General features: G+C 45.7%; 1 protein-coding gene across 8 annotated transcripts in view; it reads right to left on the reverse strand.

Moving 5' to 3' along the window:
- Positions 1-16,944, reverse strand: part of REEP1 (receptor accessory protein 1) — a 219,947-nt gene that overhangs the window by 67,356 nt on the left and 135,647 nt on the right. For all 8 annotated transcript variants that reach the window (XM_075856587.1, XM_075856527.1, XM_075856553.1 and 5 more), the window contains one exon: positions 3,644-3,716. In XM_075856587.1, the coding sequence (XP_075712702.1) occupies positions 3,644-3,716 (73 nt within the window). The remainder of the gene's footprint in view (positions 1-3,643; positions 3,717-16,944) is intronic.

Below are 16,944 nucleotides of genomic sequence, written 5' to 3' on the forward strand. Positions count from 1 at the left end.
AGCCTTAGATATATATATTAAGATCAGGTGTAAAGGAACACTCTGGGCAAAACTGACAAATTGGGTTATGCTTGGGGCAGACTCTGAGAGAGTGGAGCGTAGCACAGGGATTAACTCTTTGTTATTTGAATTTCTGGGTCATTGCACTGCCTTCCTAAGGCCCTGTATTAAACATTACGCAATTATCGGCCTCATTTATAAAAACTGTCTAACAAAAAAACAAATTGTGTTGCCAGTGTTCCCTTTAGGCCTCATGCACACGACCATGCCCATAATCACTGCCCGTGATTGTGAGCATGGTCGGCCGCGGACAGCCACCCACATTTTCGGCCCTTGCTCCTATACAAAGTATGGCAGCACGGTCCGTAAAAAGCAAAAGATAGGACATGTCCTATCTTTTGCGGCGGCTTTCTACGGCCTGGACAACTTCCCGTAAATAAACGGGAAGGTGCCCGTGAACAATAGAAGTGAATGGGTTAGTAATTGCGGACTGTAATTACAGTCCGCAATTGCGGACGATTTTTACGGTTGTGTACATGGGGCCTAAAGCTGTGGGCTCTGTAAGCTAAAGAGGTTAAACAACATGTTAATGAGATCATGGACCTAAATAAGGCTAGATCTACATGGCAACTGTGGTCACACGACATCAGTTCTTATACAAATCGTGCGACCAAAATATGTGTAGCTGTGCTTTAATTTGGCTTTGAAAACAAACAAATCGCAGACATGTGGCAAGTGAGTCGTGATTGCACACAACTTACATTGAAATCTTCAATCACTAAGTCACGAGTGATTTGCTACCAAAAATCTAGCAGAATTTTTTGTGACTGTCGCATGTTGCTACGCGACCACATTGACAATCACAGTCGCGGTGTAGCTCTAGCTTAACTCTGCCTGCCTGCAAGTGTTGGAATTTTTAACCCTATCATTTACAAGGCTCACAGCTATAAGGGAGCATTGCTTTGTTGCCTATACCAACCAATCATAGCTCGGCTATAGTTTCTCAAACTGCTCTGAAAAAAATGAAAGCTGCACTATGATTGGCTGCTATGTGCAACAAGAGCAATTCTTATAACAGTTTTGATAAATCAGGGCTAATGTATCAATTTACCCGGAGTGTTCCTTTAGGCCCCTTGTACATGACCGTATTTTTCATCCATTCGTAAATACTGTCCGTAAATACGGATCCGTAGACATCTGTAGTCATCCATAAATGTCTGTAAATACAGTCCATATTGCATCCGTAATGCATCCGTATTTACGGATCCACTAAAAATTAGGGAGGAATCTAGGGTAATCCCCTGGCGTGGAATAGCAACGCTTCCGTTATTACGGAAAGCTCCAGATGCACATCCGTAGCCATCCATAATTACGGAAGCACCCATAGACTTCTATGGAGAGTCCATGCTGTAATTACAGTCAAAAAAGGGCATGTTCTATCATTTCTATGGACATACAGTGAAGGAAATAAGTATTTGATCCCATGCTGATTTTGTAAGTTTGACCACTGTCAAAGACATGAACAGTCTAGAATATTTAGGCTAGGTTAATTTTACCAGTGAGAGATAGATTATATAAAAAAACAAAACAGAAAATCACATTGTAAAAATTATATATATTTATTTGCATTGTGCACAGAGAAATAAGTATTTGATCCCTTTGGCAAACAAGACTTAATACTTGGTGGCAAAACCCTTGTTGGCAAGCACAGCAGTCAGAAGTTTTTTGTAGTTGATGATGAGGTTTGCACACATGTATTTGATCCCCTACCAACCATTAAGAGTTCAGCCTCCTCCAGACCAGTTACACGCTCCAAATCAACTTGGTGCCTGCATTAAAGACAGCTGTCTTAAATGGTCACTTGTATAAAAGACTCCTGTCCACAGACTCAATTAATCAGTCTAACTCTAACCTCTACAACATGGGCAAGAACAAAGAGCTTTCTAAGGATGTCAGGGACAAGATCATAGACCTGCACAAGGCTGGAATGGGCTACAAAACCATAAGTAAGACGCTGGGTGAGAAGGAGACAACTGTTGGTGCAATAGTAAGAAAATGGAAGACATACAAAATGACTGTCAATTGACATCGATCTGGGGCTCCATGCAAAATCTCACCTCGTGGGGTATCCTTGATCCTGAGGAAGGTGAGAGCTCAGCTGAAAACTACACGGGGGGAACTTGTTAATGATCTCAAGGCAGCTGGGATCACAGTCACCAAGAAAACCATTGGTAACACATTACACCGTAATGGATTAAAATCCTGCAGTGCCCGCAAGGTTCCCCTGCTCAAGAAGGCACATGTACAGGCCCGTCTGAAGTTTGCAAATGAACATCTGGATGATTCTGAGAGTGATTGGGAGAAGGTACTGTGGTCAGATGAGACTAAAATTGAGCTCTTTGGCATTAACTCAACTCGCCGTGTTTGGAGGAAGAGAAATGCTGCCTATGACCCAAAGAACACCGTCCCCACTGTCAAGCATGGAGGTGGAAACATTATGTTTTGGGGGTGCTTCTCTGCTAAGGGCACAGGACTACTTCACCGCATCAATGGGAGAATGGATGGAGCCATGTACCGTCAAATCCTGAGTGACAACCTCCTTCCCTCCACCAGGACATTAAAAATGGCTCGTGGCTGGGTCTTCCAGCACGACAATGACCCGAAACATACAGCCAAGGCAACAAAGGAGTGGCTCAAAAAGAAGCACATTAAGGTCATGGAGTGGCCTAGCCAGTCTCCAGGCCTTAATCCCATCGAAAACTTATGGAGGGAGCTGAAGATCCGAGTTGCCAAGCGACAGCCTCGAAATCTTAATGATTTACAGATGATCTGCAAAGAGGAGTGGGCCAAAATTCCATCTAACATATGTGCAAACCTCATCATCAACTACAAAAAACGTCTGACTGCTGTGCTTGCCAACAAGGGTTTTGCTACCAAGTATTAAGTCTTGTTTGCCAAAGGGATCAAATACTTATTTCTCTGTGCACAATGCAAATAAATATATATAATTTTGACAATGTGATTTTCTGCTTTTTTTTTTATATAATCTATTTCTCACTGGTGAAATTAACCTAGCCTAAAAATTCTAGACTTTTCATGTCTTTGAAAGTGGGCAAACTTACAAAATCAGCAAGGGATCAAATACTTATTTACTTCACTGTATATCCTTAAAAATATGGAAAGATGTCTGTGGCCCATAGAAATTAATGGGTCCGTAATTACGTATGAAAAATACGGTAGTGTGCATGCGGCCAAAAGCATCATGCAGACGGCCGTGCCCGTAATCACGGAAAGCGATTGTGGGTACAGCCGGCCACGGGCGGCAGCCAGAATTTTCGGCCCATTCTCCCATACAAAGGGAGCACGGCCCATAAAAAGCAAAAGATAAGACATGTCCTATCTTTTGCGGTACACTTCTACGGCACGGACACCTATCCGTAGCAATATGGAAAGGTGTCCGCGGCCAATAGAACTGAATGGGTCCGTAATTGCGGACCGTATTATGGTCCGCAATTACGGAGAATTTTTACGATCGTATGCATGGGGCCTAAATTATGGATCTATCAGCAAAAACGTTTTATTACTATGACACTCACAGATGCCCATGGAAAAAGCATAAAGATGTTTTATATCCAATACTTACATATTCCTTAATGTCTTTAGATTTCACAGCTTTGTAGGAGTAATATGCAGGGTAAAGAGTGCCAAATATTAGCCTGGAAGAAAAAGACACAAATTGTAACTAATATTGTAGGCATGTTCCAGAATGACAGATATCAACTGAAACCACAAAATATAAATATGTACACAGATTTCTGACATTTATCTCTTTCTGTGAAAGTTGCGTGACACCTGATAGGTGTAACTTGAAGCTTGTGGGCTCTGATGCAAAATCTCTAACCGGACCCCCACCCGCCATGTACTATTTATAATATTGTTGTCTTCTTAGGCCCCATGCACAAGACCATAAAACCGCGGACCGTAACACGGTCCCCGGTTTTACAAACCCATTCAGTTCTATTGGCCGTGGACACCTTTCCGTATCGTTATAGATGGGTGTCCGTGCCGTAGAACTGTGCTGGGAATGATTGAGCATGTCCTATTTTTCGTATTTTACGTGCCGTGCTCCCATACAAAGTATGGGAGCACGGCCCGCCGTGCCCGCAATTGCGGGCCGTTATTACTGGCACAGCCATGTGAATGGGACCTAAGGGTGTATTCGCACTGTGCGGTTTGGCTGCATTTTTTTTTTCCAAGTTGTCACCCATGTTTCAAAGGCTCCTAATGCTGGCCATAAACATTAGATAGCTGACTCAACCATAAACATTTCAATGAGGAGAGGGGATAAAGCTATTGCCAAAGCGGTCTGACAGCATCTTGTCATACATGGTAACAAAGAATCGAGCATTTCGGAATATTCTTGTAAATAGGGATTAGTACTATAGTAGTTATATACATGTACATAGGAGGCAGTATTATAGTAGTTATATTCTTGTATATAGGGGGCAGTATTATAGTAGTTATATTCTTGTACATAGGGGCAGTAGTATAGTAGTTATATTCTTGTACATAGGCGGCAGTATTATAGTAGTTATATTCTTGTATATAGGGGGCAGTTGTCACATAGGGTTCGTGGACCCACTGGGCCGTACCGCCTTGGCAGTACGGCAGCTGGCCAACAGGGCGCAGGTCAGAGTCTATAGTTCATATAGGGTACCTGTGGCAGCTCGGACAGTAGCAAGGCAGGCTGGGCTGGGTCTAGGCAGCAGGTAGACGACAGGCGTGGTATACAGCACAGCACGGTTACAGCTCAGCACAGCACTAGATCAGGATACAGGTTACAGGAACAGGGAACACTGGGAGCAGGAACACTAGAGGACCATTTGCAAGACAAGCCTGGAATACGACAACAACGCTCAGGCGTGGGAGGATGGGCCTAGAATCTTCTTATAGCTCAGGGTGCTCTGGGAGCAATCAGCTCAATCTCCGACATGCGTGCGCTCTGGCTTCTTAAGTCTGGACTGTATAGAAGTAGTGAAAAAAGGGAGGATCCTATGAGGCGCTGCTGCCAGGATCCAAACCGGTAAACCGAGTGGTCACCGCTAGTTGGAGCATATAGAAGTAGTGGAAAAAGGGAGGATCCTATGAGGCGCTGCTGCGTGGCTGTTGCAGGAATAAGTGGGTGGGTGAAAACCCGTTCCCAGCAGGACGCAGACAGGTCAAAAACTTTTTGGTTTGGTTTAGGATCCTCCCGTTTTCCACTACTTCTATATGCTCCAACTAGCGGTGACCACTCGGTTTACCGGTTTGGATCCTGGCAGCAGCACCTGTGGACTTATCCATTGTCTTTACCAAGCACTAACGTGGTGAGCATAACAGACCACGTCTAACACTCTGGAGAGAAGGACATCGACTGGATGGAAGGAGTTCGTGGTCAGCGACCACGGACGTTACAGGATCCCCCTCTTACGCCCTCTCCTCTTGGGACCAGAATGAGAGAGAAACCTCTTAATGAGGGTAGGAGCGTTGAGATTCTCCTCTGGCTCCCAGGTTCTCTCTTCTGGACCAAACCCCCTCCAATCCACCAAATAAAAAGTCTTTCCTCTCACTCTCTCGGTGTCCAAGATCTCCTTAACCTCGAAAGGTGTCTGAAGGGCCGCTGGAGGCAACCGCAAGGGCTAGGAGTCTTGATAAAGCGGTTCAGAACCACCGGTTTCAGGAGATAAACATGGAAGGAGTTGGGGATCTTGAGGGTAGGAGGCAGCCTAAGCTTGTAGGCGACAGGGTTGATCTGCTGCAGGATCTCGAAGGAACCGAGGAACCTGGGAGCAAATTTGTACGATGGCACCCTCCTTCCTGGAGGACAGCCAGACCTTCGTGCCAGGAAGAAATTGAGGAGGTTCTCTTCTCCTTGTGTCCACCTTCCGCTTCCTGCAGTCGACCACCAGCAGGATGGAGGATCGAGTCTGCTGCCAGATCGGCAGAAAGTCCCCAAAAGCTGTGTCAGCAGCTGGCACCTCGGACGTAAAAGGGACCGGGAGAGGAATTCGTGGGTGCTGGCCATAGACAAGAATGGTGTCTTCTGTGTGGACTCGCTGGTGTGATTATTGTAAGAGAACTCAGCCCACGGAAGCAACTGCACCCACTGCAGTAAGACCTTGGTACCTGTAGAAAACTGGGGAGGTTCTCTTCTCCTTGTGTCTGCCTTACATTTCATGCGGTCCACCCCAAGCAGAATGGAGGATCGGGTCTGCTGCCAGATCCGCAGGAAATCCCTAAAAGCAGAATCAGCTGCAGGCATTTCCGACATAACGGACACCGGAAAAGGGAGTCGTGGATGTTGGCCGTAAACTATGAAGAATGGTGTATTTCTTGTGGACTCGCTAGTATCATTATTATACGAGAACTCGGCCCAAGGAAGAAGCTGCACCCAGTCATCATGCTGCTTGGAGATGAAGTGGCGTAGGTAGTTCTCCAAGATCTGATTGATCCTCTCGACCTGACCATTGGACTGAGGATGGTAGGCCGAGGAAAAGTCCAACTTTATACCTAGGAGTCCGCAGAGGGCTCACCAGAACTTTGAGGTGAACTGAACCCCCCGATCAGACACAATATGCTGCGGCAAGCCGTGCAGGCGGAAGATGTGTTGGATGAACAGCTTGGCCAGCAGAGGAGCAGAAAGAAGACCGGTCAGAGGAACGAAGTGGGCCATCTTTGAAAATCGATCCACCACCACAGAGACAGTACTGCATCCGGCAGAGAGAGGCAGGTCCGTAATAAGTTCATAGCTATATGCTGCCAGGGGGCATTGGGCACAGGCAATGGCTGGAGCAGACCAGCAGGTCTGGAGTGAGTGACCTTGTTGGCTGCACATACTGAACAGGAAGAAACATAATGTCCTTGGGCAGCGTGGGCCACCAGAAATGACGAGCAATCAGATCCTGAGTCTTAAGGGTCCCCGCGTGACCTACCAGTCTAGAGGAGTCCAGTGGAGGATTCTTCCACGGTCAGCCAGGTGCACAAAAGTCCCCCCTGGAGGAATGTCCCCAACTTGCAGGGGATTGTCAGAGACAATGCAAGATGGATCAATGGTGTTCTGTGCAATCTCCATGGTGTCTTCTGTCTCGAAAGACCTGGACAAGGCATCGGCCCTCACATTCTTGTCGGCCGGGCAATAATGGAGCTCAAACTGGAACCTGGTAAAGAACAGTGACTACCTGGCCTGACGAGGGTTCAGCCGTTGGGCCGTCTGAAGATAGGTGAGGTTCTTATGGTCCGTAAAAATCAGGATGGGATGAGCTGCGCCCTCTAGTAGATGTCTCCACTCCTCCAGAGCCAATTTGATGGCCAGTAACTCCCGTTCCCCAATCGAGTAGTTGCGTTCTGCGGAAGAGAAAAGCTTAGAAAAATATCCACATACCATTGACTTGCCCTTGGAGCCTCTCTGGAAATGGAGTGCACCAGCACCAACAGAGGATGCGTCTACCTCCAACGAGAACTGTAGAGAGACATCTGGATGATGGAGGATAGAGGCTGATGTAAAGGCACTCTTCAGGCTATTGAATGCGGACTCTGCCTCAGGAGTCCACACCTTGGCATTCATGCTCTTCTTAGTGAGGTTAGAGGAGAAGTCAGTGAGGAGAAGTTTGGACAAACTGTCTGTAAAAATTGGCGAGCCCCAGAAAACGCTGTATGGCCCTCAAGCCTTGAGGGCGTGGCCACTCCAGGACAGACTTTACCTTTTCAGGATCCATCTCGAGACCTCGATTCGAGACGATATAGCCGAGGAAGGGTAGAGCATCTTTTTCAAACACGCACTTCTCCAACTTAGCGTACAGACGATTCTCCCTTAACCGCAGCAAAACTTGACGGACAGGTCTCTGATGCGTCATAGGTTCTGGAGGAAAAAAATCAAGATATCATCAAGATAGACTACTACACAAACATAGAGGAGGTCACGGAAAATGTCATTAACGAACTCCTGGAAAACCGCGGGAGCATTACACAGGCCGAAGGGCATTACTAGATATTCATAGTTTCCATCACGGGTGTTAAATGCAGTCTTCCATTCATCACCCTGGTGAATCCGGACTAGGGGTTGTAAGCCCCACGCAGGTCTAGTTTGGAAAAAATCTTGGCACCACGTATACGATCAAACAGTTCTGAGATCAGTGGCAACGGATACTTATTTTTCACCGTGATCTGGTTGAGACCTCGGTAGTCAAGGACAAAGAGAACCATCCTTCTTTTTTGATGGAGAAGAACTCGGCTCCTGCCGGGGAGGAAGACTTCCGTATGAAGCCCCTCTCCAAGTTCTCTTTCACATAGGCAGACATTGACAGAGTCTCTGGCAAGGAGAGAGGATATACCCTACCATGGGGAAGGGATACACCAGGAATCAGCTCGATAGGGCAGTCATACGCCCGGTGTGGAGGCAATGTCTCCGCCTTCCTCTTGCTGAAGACGGACGAAAATGCAGCATAATGACCCGGCAATCCTGCCAATAACCGAGGCAGCGAAGGCTGAGCTGAACGAATCTGCACCAGGCATCGGCTTTGACACTCAGGGCCCCACTGGAGAACATCTCCAGAATTCCAGTCCAGGACTGGGGCATGTAGTTGGAGCCAAAGCAGACCCAGCAACACAGGGTTAACGGCTTTGGCTAGGACATAGAACGACAGGAGTTCAGAGTGAAGAGCTCTTACTTGGAGCCTCAGCGGCTTGGTCACAGCTATAACTGGGTCTGGCAGAGATAGTCCACTCACTGATGCAACCATCAACTCCCTCTCCGGTGGGGTGGTGGGTAATTGAAATAGATCCACCAGGTCTCTACGGATGAAATTATCAGCGGATCCAGAGTCCAGATGCGCAGAGACCTGATGCATTCTCTCTCCGGACACTATGGTCACTGGTATGGACAATTTAGACAGAAGTCCTTTATTACCCAAGGTTGTCTCTCCTAGCAACCCTAGGCTTTGGGATTTTTGGAGGCAAAGGCGCACAAGATGGCCACCGAGGCAGCAATATAGACAGAGTCCCGAAGTCCGTTACACTGGTCCATCATCACAGGCTCCTTAGGAGGATCGACATCTGAGGACAGCAGGGGTTGCTGCAAAGAAGGGGCCAGACTAGGAAGGCCTCCATCCCAACGAACCTCTTGGAGGCGTTCTCAGATCCGCATATCAATCCAGGCGGACAGAAGGATGAGGTCATCCAGGGTAGATGGCAGATCTCGAGCGGCAAGTTCGCCCTTAACTTTAGGAGACAATCCATGCCAGAATTCAGCCACCAGGGCCTCATTGTTCCATAACAGTGCTCCCGCCAGAGTGCGGAAGTGGATGGCGCACTCGCTCACGGAGGTGTCTCCTTGGCGTAGGTTAATCAAGGAAGCCGCTGCAGATTAGACCCGTCCAGGCTCCTCAAACACCATGCGAAAAGTCTGGAGGAAGCCCTGGAAGTCACGGGTCTCTGGTCCTTGTCTCTCCCAAATAGGGTTCGCCCATGCAAGAGCCTTGCCAGTGAGGAGAGAGATGATGAAAGCGACCCTTGCACCGTCAGACGAAAATGTCCTAGTATACAGGCTGAAGTGGATCTGGCACGGATTCAAAAATCCACACTGCCAGGAGGTGTAGTAGGACGAACGGCAGCTTGTGCCTCCTGCCGACGTGCGAGAATGTTCAAGACCTGGAGGACTGGTCTTGTGGAGACCGGAGGTCTAGCATATCCGCCCGCATCTCTTGTGACGTCGTCATGGTCTTGGATCGACCAGCGGGTTCCATGGCCTGAGCGTACTGTCACGTAGGGTTTGTGGACACACTGGGCTGTACCGCCTTGGCGGTATGGCAGCTGGCCAACAGGGCGGAGGTCAGAGTCTATAGTTCATATAGGGTACCTGTGGCAGCTCGGACAGTAGCAAGGCAGGCTAGGCTGGGACTAGGCAGCAGGTAGACGTCAGGCGTGGAGAAGCAGGACAGGCGTAGTATACAGCACAGCACGGCTACAGTTCAGCACGGCACTAGATCAGGATACAGGTTACAGGATACAGGAACAGGGAACACTAGGGGACCATTTGCAAGACAAACTTGGAATACGACAACAACACTCAGGCGTGAGAGGTTGGGGCTGGAACCTTCTTATAGCCCATGGCTCAATCTCCAACATGCGTGCGCTCTGGCTTCTTAAAGAGGCTCTGTCACCACATTATAAGTGGCCTATATTGTACAGGATGTGATCGGCGCTGTAATGTAGATTACAGCAGTGTTTTTTATTTAGAAAAACAATCATTTTTGACAGAGTTTTGACCTATATTAGCTTTATGCTAATGAGTTTCTTAATGAACAACTGGGCGTGTTTTACTTTTTGGCCAAGTGGGCGTTGTACAGAGGTGTATGACGCTTACCACTCAGCATCATACACTTCTATCCATATATTCTTGTATATAGGGTGCAGTATTAAATTAGTTATATTCTTGTATATAGGGGCAGTATTATAGTAGTTATATTCTTATACATAGGGGCAGTAATATAGTAGTTATATTCTTGTATATAGTGGGCAGTGTTATAGTTGTTATATTCTTGTACATAGAGGGCAGTATTATAGTAGTTATATTCTTGTATATAGGGGGCAGTATTATAGTAGTTATTTTCTTGTACATAAGGGCAGTATTGTTGTATGACAGAGTGACAGTGCGCTCAGGAGAATGCTTCGACCAGAGTAAAAATAATAAAGTCAGTGCTTTATACTGATGTATGATTGGAGCAACAAAAATATACAGTGCTGAGAAAAAGTTTTATCCTCCTTCCAAATTTCTTCTCTTTTTGCATATTTGTCACACTTGAAACTTTCCAATCATCAAACTACATTTAGACAAAGATAGCCCAAGTAAACACAATGGGGGAGATTTATTAAAGCCAGTGTTCATATAAAGATAGCTGGAGTGAGATGAACATGCCTCTTATTAAATTAGGCGCATCTCTGGCTCCGCCTGAAAGTTAGATCTACGCCAGCTGTGAGGTAACGTATATTTCTGCTATAATTTATGCCACGGACATTTTTGCTCACTTTTCGGAAAATTGGCGTGGTAGATATAAATGCCTCAGAAGGCGCATTTTTTTTGCATAAAAGAAAATTGGCATTGAAAAATAAGTTAATTCCCCCCACAATGCTGTTTTTAAATGATAATTTCATTTATCAAAGGAAAAAGATTGTTCAGCCCTACCTTGCCCAATGTGAAATAGTAATTGCCCGCTTAGCTACTAAATCAGCCAGTTAACCAAATTCATTTGACAATTAAGTTCAATTTCACTAGCCACACCCGGGCATGATTACCGCCGGACCTGTTGAATCTAAACATCACTTACAAAGAACCTGTCTGGCAATGTGAAGCGGCTAGAAGGTCTCAAAAAGCAGCTCACGATGCCACGTTCTAAAGAAGTTCAAATGCAGATGCCAAACAAAGTAATTGAAATCTACCAGTTTGGAAAGGGTTACAAAGCCATTGTTAGGGCTCTAGGAATCCAGCGTACCACAGTGAGAACCATTATCCACAAATGGAGAAAATTTGGAGCAATGGTGAACCTTACCAGGAGTGGCCTGCCTACGAAGAACCAGACGAACATCTAAAGAACTGAAGCACTCACTTGTCTCAGTTAAGGTCAATGTACCAGAATAAGAAAGACATTCTGATGGTATGATATGGTGGTGGTGGTAATGTGGTGGTCTGACATGGTAGTGGTAGTGTGATGGTATGATATGGTGGTGGTAGTGTGGTGGTCTGACATGGTGGTGGTGGAAGTGTGATGGCCTGACATGGTGGTGGTAGCGTGATGTTCTGATGGTGGTAGTCTGATGTGGTGGTGGTAGTGTGATGGTCTGACATGGTGGTGGTAGTGTGATTGTCTGATATGGTGGTGGTAGAAGTGTGATGGCCTGACATGGTGGTGGTAACGTGATGGTCTAATGTGGTGGTGGTAGTGTGATGGTCTGATGTGGTGGTAGTAGTATGATGGTCTGACATGGTGGTGCTGGTGGAAGTGTGATGGTCTGGGGCTGCTTTGCTTCTGCTAATCCCGGACGAGTTGTCATAATTGATGGGACGATGAATTCTGCTCTCTATCAGAAAATCCTGAAGGAGAATGTCCGTCTGTCAGTTCGTGACCTAAAGCTCAAGTTGGGTTATGCAGCAGGACAATATTCTGAAGCGCACAAGCAAGTCCACATCTGAATGGCTCAAAAGAAACAAAATAAAGGTTTGGAGTGGCCGAGTCAATGTTCTGACTTGAATGCCATTGAAATGTTGTGGCAAAACCCTGATCAGGCAGTTCATGCTCGAAAACCCTCTAATGTAGCAGAATAAAAACTATTCTGCAGAAAAGAGTGCGCCGAAATTCCTCCACAGCGATTTAAAAGACTTATTGCAAAGGTTTGATTGCAGTTGTTACCGCTAAGGGTGACACCACCAGTTATTAGGTTTAGGGTGGCAATTACTTTTTCTCATGGGTTATAAAGTTTTTGAAAAAATCTTTATGCTCAATAAATGGACTTATCATATAAAAGCTGCATTTTGTGATTACTCATGCTCTCTTTATTTTATGTTCAAATTAGTTGGATAATCGGAAATATTTAAACAAACTACAAAAATAGAAGAAATTGGATGAGGGGCAAATACTTTTTTACAGCACTGAATGTCTATAACAAACCTATTTTTTTTTAAATGCCTTTACCACTTACTGTACATTTACTTTTCCCCTCTCAGCTGTGTCTGGAAAACTTTACAAATCTCTTCACCGGGTTTACATGATAAGTGTCAGGACAACCAATTACATGGTGAAAGTGTAATATCTTTAGTTTGCCATTTCCTGCATCCTCCCACCAATGCATCTTAAGATACCCTGTCTGCCAAGGAAGAAGGTGGTGTAAATCATTCACGGAACAAAGAGACTCCCTGAGCCAATGTGATGAATAAATGCAGACAGATATAACAAAGGGATAACGGGAATAAGCAGAACCTCGCTAGTATATTTATCCCCACCTCCAGAATCTTGGCAGATAATGTATATTTCATGTACAGGGCTCGAGCGTGATGCATATTTTAGCAGAAAAAGGAACAGCACAGGGTAGTCACACATAATAAATGTCATTTCACAACGTGAGTGTCAGTATATAGGAAAATGAAGAACTCAGATGGGATTATTCATCTACAGAGCACAAAATAACAATGGTGCGCTGTAAACAATAGCGAGTAAGAAGTTGGTCAGAACATAGGAGCCAGGTAATAAATGCACCTTTTTCTTTCTTGAATTCTATTTTTATTTGTTTTAAATTCATAAATCCAAAAAGAACAATAATTGAACCGGCACGGATGGCCGCGGAGTGTCATCGATGGGCCGTCCGCAATCACTGACCATGCACCCAAAAGATGTGCATTCATTTCAATGGTGTCGTATTGCATGTGCGGACTGTAAAATTACTTGTCCACAATTGCGGCCCTCACACAGTCTGTGTAAACCACGGTCGTTTGTATGGGCTCATACAAATGAATGGATTCACAATTCATCCGCACTTTTGCGGATGAAGTGCAGATGCAAAAACACGTTCGTGTGCATGAGGCCTTAAAGAGGACCTGTCAGCTCCCCAGTCTGTTTTATTAAATACTTCTGTTTCTCATATAGTAACAATGCTGAAGCATCTCATGTGTGTAGTGTGCCGTTCCTGTTATTCCTCCTGAAAATGTGTGAATAAATTGACAGCTGGGTTTTAGGCCATAACCACCCGCACAGTTTTGATGCAGTTTTTGGCTCCGTTTTTTTTTAACCAAACACAGGAGTGGACACAAAATAAAGGAGATGTATTAGTCTTTTCTTTATACATTTCCTTCCTTTTGGATCCACTTCCGGGTTTAGTTTAAAAAAACGGAGCCAAAAACTGCAACAAATACTGCATGTGTGGTCCTGGCCTTACCATTCCCCTTGTCACTAGGGTATGTCTCTACACAGTCTGACATCCCAGTCTGGCAACCAGCATTGCACAGTTGTATTGTGTAAAGACACACCCTACTGACAAGGGGAATGGGAACACCTAGTGGTCAGTTGTCATTTTTTTTAAGGATAGAATAGTGTAGTAGACTACGCTATTCCATCTTTAGGGATCCCTGGATTTTTCAAAACAGGAGACTATGGGTTACAAATGCCACTGGATGGCATCCGTAAGAGGTATATGTTAAAGAGGCTCTGTCACCACATTATAAGTGGCCTATAATGTACATGATGTGTCAGCGTCATACACTGACTCATTAGCGTTACTGAAGTGTTTAGACCGTTAATAGACATTCCTTCCAGCCAGGACTGGATGTCTATTCACAATCCCGACACTTCGTTAACGTTTCTGTGGTACGGACAGCAGAGCAAGCGTAATCTCCCTGTAACCTGTCATTTACAGCGTGATCTCGCGAGGTTACGCTTGCTCTGCTGTAAGTGCCACAGAAACGTTAACGAAGTGTCGGGATTGCGAATAGACATCCCGTCCTGGTTGGAAGGAATGTCTATTCACCGTCTTCAGTAACGTTAATCAGGGGCGTAGCTAGGGGGGACAGGCGGGGCATGTGCCCCGGGCGCAACTTAGAGGGGGGCGCCAGCGCCACCCTCTCCTGCACTATAATTGTACCTGCGTCTATAGGACACAGGTACAATTAGAAGCAATGAATAGCAGGGTACGTTCCGTGCCCGGCCATTCAGCGCTTTTCTACGAGTGAAGCGGTATCGCGCTTCCATCGTTGAAAGGCGCTGAATGACAGGGAAAGACGGGATGTGTATTCATTCTCCTGACACTTCTCTGCAAGTCTCTGTGATTTACAGCACAGCACAGCGAGATCTCGCTGTAAATGACAGTTTACAGCGTAATCTCGCGAGAGTACGCCTGCTATGCTGTAAATCACAGAGACGTGCGGAGAAGTGGTCAGGATTCTGAATACACATCCCGTACTTGCTGGAGGTAATGTGTATTCATTGTCAAGACACTGCAATAATGTTAGTGTTTGTGTACGTGGCTGCACATAACGATATAGCTATATCGCTATGTGCAGAGTAAATGAATGGAGAGAAGTGTATGACGCTGATTGGTCAGCGTCATACACTTCTCTCCACAACGCCCACTTGGTCAAAAACGAAAACACGCCCAGTTGTCCATTGAGAAATCATTAGCATAAAGCTAATATAGGTCATAACTACGTAAAAAATGATCGTTTTTCGAAATAAAAAACACTGCTGTAATCTACATTACAGCGCCGATCACATCATGTACAAGATAGGCCACTTATAATGTGGGGACAGAGCCTCTTTAATGTAAATGTTTATTCTGCCTCTAATCAGCACTGTAGTCACTGTATGATCTGCAGTGAGATGATGGGTGGTATGATTATGATATGATTTATTTTTTGTGGAACAGCATCTCCCAGCATATCCTTACCATTGTTCAAGGCCATGCTGGGAGCTGTAGTTTTACGCCGTACATACCTATACGGCAGGTGTTGCGCTAAATTGAGCTGTATTTGTGCTGGTGTTGTATTTATGTACTGAGCTTGGTTCTGGAGCTGTATATATGTACTGAGCTTGGTTCTGGTGTTGTGTATAGAACTATATTGCTTGCAAAATGTACAAATATTTTTATGCTCGAGTTACATAAAAAGAAATGTGGAAAAGAAATGACACGTCATTGATTGGTAGAGAAAACAAACAAGGCGAGGGGGAAGGAGATGTCGGGAAAGAGGTTGGGGGGGGACGCGAAACTGAATCTTTGCCCCGGGTGCTGGAGAACCTAGCTACGCCTCTGCGTTAATAAGTCAGTATAAAACAGCACATACTGATCTAGCAGGATCCCTATGCGCTGAGTAAATGAATGGAGAGAAGTGTATGATGCTGATTGGTCAGCGTCATACACTCTTTAGAACGCCCACTTGGTCTAAAGTAAAAACACACCCAGTTTGGCATTAAGAAAGTAATTAGCATAAAGCTAAAATTGCTCCTAACGTGGTGAAAATTGTTTTTCTAAATAAAAAGCACTGCTGTCACCTGCATTATAGCGCCGATCTCATTATGTAGGAGATTGGGCTCTTATAATGTGGTGACAGAGTCTCTTTAATTACAATAATCCAGAATTAACTCACAGTCCAATGTACACACCACTCCTATGTTGCCAAGATGCAAAAGTTCCTGGCATTTACAAAGAGTCACCCACCAAAAGTCCCTCTGGCCTCTTCTCCTTCAGCCGGACAGAAGTCGCACTGCAATTTCGAGCGTGGTTTATTTAGGCCTGCCATGGCCACAAAAGTCTAGTGTCTCTCAGGGTTTACAGTTTCCTCAGCTATACACTGGCACAAGCTTGCACCAGTTGGTGACACAAGGGGTGGCACTACTAATGGCTCTGGTGAGGGTACTATTTGGTCGCAGCTATCCCACGTCTATGGTCTCTTTCTCGCAGGGGAAACTCATCTCTCAACGCACTGGATCAGCAGGACTATTGCCCTGCCTCGAGACTACTCAGTCTCTGTGGCTCTTTGACTCGGGCTCACTTCTTCACCAATGTCCCTTCACAGGCATTTTGCCTCCTGCAGCAACAGACTCTGGGCTATGTTGTCCCAGCGCTCCACCAAGACACACTGTCTCAAGCATCTAATTTCTACTGCGTCACACTCGTGGACCCGACCTATGACAGGGGAATGTATACAACTAACTTCTGGCACCAACTAACCCTAAAGGTATACTGGGTTCTCTTCCACACCCCACGAATGTGACAGCAAAATGTCCATGGGCCCCTGCATTTCCTATGTCATCCCAAGGTTTAGCGTTACCCTGCAGATGACAGCCTCCTGTGGACTAACGTTCAGGACTGTACTATCCACCGTCCTTCTGATGTACCAACCAGGGGACTCTTGCCCCTTCTCTCTGTCCA

This window comes from Rhinoderma darwinii, chromosome 1 (genome assembly GCF_050947455.1).
Source record: "Rhinoderma darwinii isolate aRhiDar2 chromosome 1, aRhiDar2.hap1, whole genome shotgun sequence".
Classification (NCBI taxonomy): domain Eukaryota; kingdom Metazoa; phylum Chordata; class Amphibia; order Anura; family Rhinodermatidae; genus Rhinoderma; species Rhinoderma darwinii.